At 66.2% G+C, this 4724-nt stretch overlaps 2 protein-coding genes across 7 annotated transcripts in view; both read right to left on the bottom strand.

Annotated features, from left to right (window-relative positions):
* Positions 1-724, bottom strand: part of ABCA2 (ATP binding cassette subfamily A member 2) — a 20790-nt gene extending 20066 nt beyond the window's left edge. For 3 of the 5 annotated variants that reach the window (XM_011369962.2, XM_023536442.1, XM_023536441.1), the window contains exon 1: positions 650-724. In XM_011369962.2, coding sequence (XP_011368264.1) covers positions 650-709 — 60 coding nt within the window. In that variant the 5' untranslated portion in view covers positions 710-724. Of the gene's footprint in view, positions 1-45; positions 180-649 lie in introns of those variants that run through there. The other 2 variants (XM_023536443.1, XM_023536444.1) reach the window with 1 other exon arrangement.
* A 1728-nt stretch (positions 725-2452) lies between these two features.
* On the bottom strand, positions 2453-4405 carry FUT7 (fucosyltransferase 7). Of its 2 annotated transcripts, XM_023536446.1 has the most exons (3): positions 4074-4405; positions 3581-3716; positions 2453-3490 (listed from the first exon to the last, which is right to left on the bottom strand). In XM_023536446.1, the coding sequence occupies exons 2-3, from the start codon at positions 3714-3716 to the stop codon at positions 2475-2477; spliced, it is 1152 nt and encodes a 383-aa protein (XP_023392214.1). In that variant the 5' UTR covers positions 4074-4405; the 3' UTR covers positions 2453-2474. The 2 variants fall into 2 exon arrangements, with proteins under 2 accessions (XP_023392214.1, XP_023392213.1); XM_023536445.1 differs by having other exon boundaries at positions 2453-3716.
* Positions 4406-4724: the final 319 nt, after the last annotated feature.

The following is a 4724-nucleotide window of genomic DNA, read 5'->3' as shown; positions in this document are numbered from 1 at the left end:
GCCCCCCGCCCGGGACCCTCGCCCGGGCCGTTCCCGGATCTCTACCCGCGATAGGAGGCTTTCTGGTCGCCCCCGTCTCGCCAGGCGTCGAAGTGACGTGCCCAAGAGCCCACCGCTAAACCCGGACCGCCGCCTCGCCCCTCCTGGGCGCGCTGCTCCCAGAGTCGCCAGGTCTGCGCAGCCCCCACCCCGTTGGAACCCTCCCGCAGAGGGGCGCCAAAGTGGTTACTGGCCCCGAGGGCGCCACGAGGGTGGGTTCGGCCCCCACCAGGTCACCACTTCCGCTTGCCCCGCTCGCGGAAGTACTGGTGGCAGGAATTTCATCTGGAAGTAACACAGGTCCCAGTCCCTGCTGGCCGGAGGGGCAGCCGCCACACTTGGGGAGGGGAGATCTCGGTCCTGGCGGCCACTGCCTTCAAGGCTCCGCGACTCAACATTCCGTCCAGCCCAGCCGGGCGCTTCCTGACCCGCTCCCCTTCCCAGGGGTGGGGCTGGCGAGAGGGGCTGCAGGTGGGCTGTCCTACACCTGTAAGAGTTTCCTGTGGCTCTTGTGAATGAGCCACTTGGTGACCAAGCGGCAGGACAGACCGGGCTGGGCTCTGCCAGGACTGCTGCTCCCTGGGCGTCAGGAGGAACCGAAGGGACCTACTGTTTCCAAACTGCTTCCTGCAGGCAGGGGCAGGCAGGGTGCGTGGGGAGACAGGCCCATATCCTATATCCTAGGGTGAGACTGGCCTCGGCACATGAAGTTTGGGGTCGAGTGAGTTCTGCAGAGGCGGTTTGGTGCCTGTTGAGGATGCTGCTGGACAGGCGGGAGGTACCTCCTCAGCGGGTTGGGCAGGTTGTCCGGTCGATTCCTGAGGTGGCCAGCAGAGGGCAGAAGAGGCGGGCCGGCCCTGCTCTGAGGGAGCCAGGTGCGTGGCTGGCTGGAAGGCCTCCTCCCCAACCCGTTTCCTGACTTGCAAATGGGAGTGGTCTACTCTGTGATGTCCGGTGTCGAGGCACATAGAAGGCGCCCCCTAAACTTAAGGGTAGACCTTGAGGTTGCAGCTTCTGGCTCCTAGCTCCTTTGAAGTAGGAGGCAGGGCAGCCTGGGTACAAGCCCCCACCCACCCCACCTTGCCTCCTGAGGACACTTCCTTCTCCCAGGTCAGGACTGGGGCTAGGTCAGGGACGGAAGTCACTGGCAGGCCTTTCCCACAAACCCCTGCCAAATGGGGGGGAGGGGGCAGCTTCCTGCTTTGACTTGCTGCCTGGCCTCCCCTCACCTCCCTCACCCCCAGGGCAGGAGTGAGTCCCCAGCTGCTGTCACAGGGGCTCAGCCTGTTGAGGCCATTTTAGCAACCCCCAGAAACTCATCACCATCCTCTCTTCTCACCCCGCAGGCTGCCGGCTGGCCAGGGGGGCATCCCTGGCTGCAGAAGCCTCCTCAGTGCCCCCTCCCTGCCCACGCTGCCAGCAGCCGCCTGTCAGAGGGACTCCCACGTCGCAAAGACGACCCAGCCTGAGAATGAAATCCCAGGGCCTTTGAGATGAGGCACCTTCGACCCTCCCCGCCAAGCCAGGTATCTGACTTTGCACCCTGCCGTTTACCCACTTGGCCTTTTGGGGGTCAGAGACGACTCCGATACATTGCCATATGGCGGGGCCGAAGGAACAGGGTAGGAGGGAGCGGGCAAGAGGGCGCGGGGAGGGCGTCTCAGGTGGAGAGAACCAGACTGAGTCGGAGCAGGCTGATCCGGTCAGGACAAGGAGGCCTGTGTGTCCGGGATGGCCAGACCAGATGGTGGGGGCAGGGGTGAGCTGAGTGCAGCCCTGTGCCTCGCAGCCTTGACACGTGCCATTCTGGTCCTTTGTTTCTTTATTATTGATGGCTCCTCCCCAAGAAGACTGCAGGCTGCAAACAGCCCAGAACAAGCTGGCCCACTCTGCACGGTGCCAGCCCGCACAGGTCTGCAGGCTGGCACTCTGGAACCCTGGGCGGAGGGGGTGACGTGCCTGCCCACCCTGGGCCAGGGGACCTTGGGTACAGAGGAGGCTCCAGAGCCCGGGTTTTACCCCCCACAAACCACAGGGTGGCAGCTCTCCAGCCATAAGGGCCCTGCTTCCAGTTTGTCTGAGCCCCGCATCCACATGTCCCCACATCAAGGGGACAGCCTTGACCCCCGCCTCCCAAGATTTGATCAAGGTGGGAAAGGAGGGCCTTAGCAGTCTCTTATCGTCAATTGGCCTCAGCAACAGCACCCCCATCGATTCCCAAATGTCTGTTCCAGCGCCCAGCAGCCTCCTCCTCCAGGCAGCTGGCCCAGACCAGCCCGCTCCTCCCTCATCCTTAGCCTCAGATCCCAGCCTCCATGTTAGGCCGAGCGTTGCCTGCAGGGGCCGGATGCCTGGTGGTTTGATTTCAACACCCAGCTGTTCACACACACCACCAGCTCCCAGCCATCCTCTGCTGCCTCCTCTGCCCACAGGGCTCAGGCCTGGAACCAGCCCTGGAGGTCCTCGTAGACCTGGTTGCGGGGCAGGTGGGGGTAGCGGGCACAGATGGCACAGAAGCGCTCTCGCCAGTCACCTACCAGCCTCACGCGGAGCCGGTCGCGCCAGGCGAAGTAGCGCCGGTACTGGCTCTCGTTCATGCTGGCGAGGAAGGCAGCCAGCTCTCGGGCCGAGCCGAAGTCGTCCACGTGTACAAAGGCGTCAGGAGGCGCGAAGGCCTCGTAGGTGGCCCTCGGGGGCCCCAGCACCACCGGCACGGCGCCGGCCGCCAGCGCGTTGCGCCAGAACTTTTCGGTGATGTAGTCTCGGTGCTGCGAGTTCTCGAAGGCCAGGTAGAAGAGGTACCGGGCCACGGTGGGCAGCAGGCAGTCGGCGCACAGTGGCCGCCTGTTGGCGCGGCCGAACACGTCCACCTGCAGGTGGGGCGCCAGCTGCCGGTACAGCTGCACGCGCCGCTGCTGCGCCCGGAAGTTGCTGACCACCCAGGCGGCCACCCCATTCTTGGCCGGCAGCGGCGGCGCGGGCCCCTCGCCGGGCTCCAGGTGGCCGTAGGGCACGAAGATGTCCGAGTCGCGCCGGTAGCTCAGCACCCAGTTGAAGACGCCGCCGAGGTGGCCGAGGCCGTGAGTGTGGCTGGGCGACTCGAGGGAGGCCCACACCCAGGGCTGCCCGTCCGGCCGCTCGGCCAGGGGCAGGCGGGCCTGCCGCGTCTGCAGCTCGCGGTGGTGGAAGACCACGGCGTCGGCACTGGCCAGCAGGCCGCGGTCAGTGCTCAGGTGGCAGTGGGCCATGCCGTAGCGGGTGCAGGTGTTGCTGGGCAGCTCCGGGGCCCTGTTGGTGAAGGGCCAGTGCCAGATGAGGATGGTGAGTGTTGGCTGGGGTGCCGGGACTCCCCCAGGGGCCCACCAGAGTAGCCACAGGAGCCAGAGGACGGTGAGCAGGGCCACCCCGGCCAGGCCCCCCATGGCCCGGAGCTTCTGGCTGGAGCCACGCCCTACATGGGACACAGGAAGAGAGGCTGTCTCCTGAGGCTCCCCACAGCCCGTCCTCCCAGCCTGGGCCACCCCGCAACTCAGATACTCACCAGAGTTGTTCATATACAGCTCCTGGAAGCCGTCAACCAAGAAATTTGAAGCTCTCAAATCACAGCAGCCACCAGGCAGAGGCGCCCTGAAATCACGGCAGTGCTGTGCTCGGCCTCCTCTGAGAGAGTCTTTCATCTGCCCAGGATGAGGGAAACCAAGGTGCCTTCCCGCTCCGCCCCCGCCCCCACCCCAGCTTGAACCTCCCGCCTCGCCCCGCCTCCCCCCTAGTCCTCGGCTGCCAGGAGTGGAGGTTACAGGAGCCAAGCCGAGCCGAGCCAGCCCAATCCCGTGCCCCACCCCTCTGGCCTCTGGGCCACCGCAGGCGGCAGGACGGGGAGAGGGTCCCCTGTGCCTCAGGGCAGGGTGGGGGTGGCCCCCCCCCGAAGGCTCGTGGAGGACCGGGGCCTGGGCCACCTGCAGAAAGCAGCGAGCTGCTGTTGCACACCTCAGGGAGCCCCAGGCCAGAGCCACCCCCCTCGCTTCCCCGCTCACCGCCGGTCCGGGGCTCCCGGCCTCTCCTGCTGCAGAGGTGCTGTGCTCAGCTCTTTGGCAGGAGGCTGGGGTTTCTCCCCGTTGCTTCTAACGGGGCCATCCCGCCCCATCCTCGCCCCTCGAGGACACCTGTTCCAGAACCCAGGGTCCAGAGAGGAGGTCCGTCCACAGTCCTAGGAGTGTCTGTCCACACGAGGCCCTGCCACATGTCCACAGTGGGCAGCTCCAGGCTGGGGTTGGCCCCGGAGGGGCCTGTGGGGCCTTTTTCCTTGTCCGAGGACTCAGGTCCACAGCAGCCCCAGGCCAGGGGTAGGCCCAGCGTCCTGGCGCAGAGCGGGGGATGGGAGGGCTGCTCTTGGGGGCCACAGGTCTCTTCCTCCGGGCCCCACAGCCCAGGACGAGGGTGGGGGCAGGGAGGGGGCTTTCCAGGCTGGAAAGGGAAGGAGTCCGAGAGTCCCTGACGCCTGACGCGGGCGGGCAGGGGGCTGGCACCCGCTCCAGGAAAAGGAAGGCTGAAGTCCGGAGTCCCTCTCCTCCCCCACCGTCGGGGCAGCCTGGGGGCCTAGGCCTGGAGGTCTAGTTCCTTCCCCTTTTGCTCTGCTTCCTCTGAGCTGGAGACGTGGCCAGCCCGCACGGCGAGACTTCCCTTAG

The sequence above is a fragment of the Pteropus vampyrus genome, unplaced genomic scaffold (genome assembly GCF_000151845.1).
Source record: "Pteropus vampyrus isolate Shadow unplaced genomic scaffold, Pvam_2.0 Scaffold157, whole genome shotgun sequence".
In the NCBI taxonomy this organism is placed as follows: Eukaryota; Metazoa; Chordata; class Mammalia; order Chiroptera; family Pteropodidae; genus Pteropus; species Pteropus vampyrus.
The sequence above is the reverse complement of the archived record's forward strand: the minus strand, read 5'-3'. Positions and strand labels throughout refer to the sequence as shown.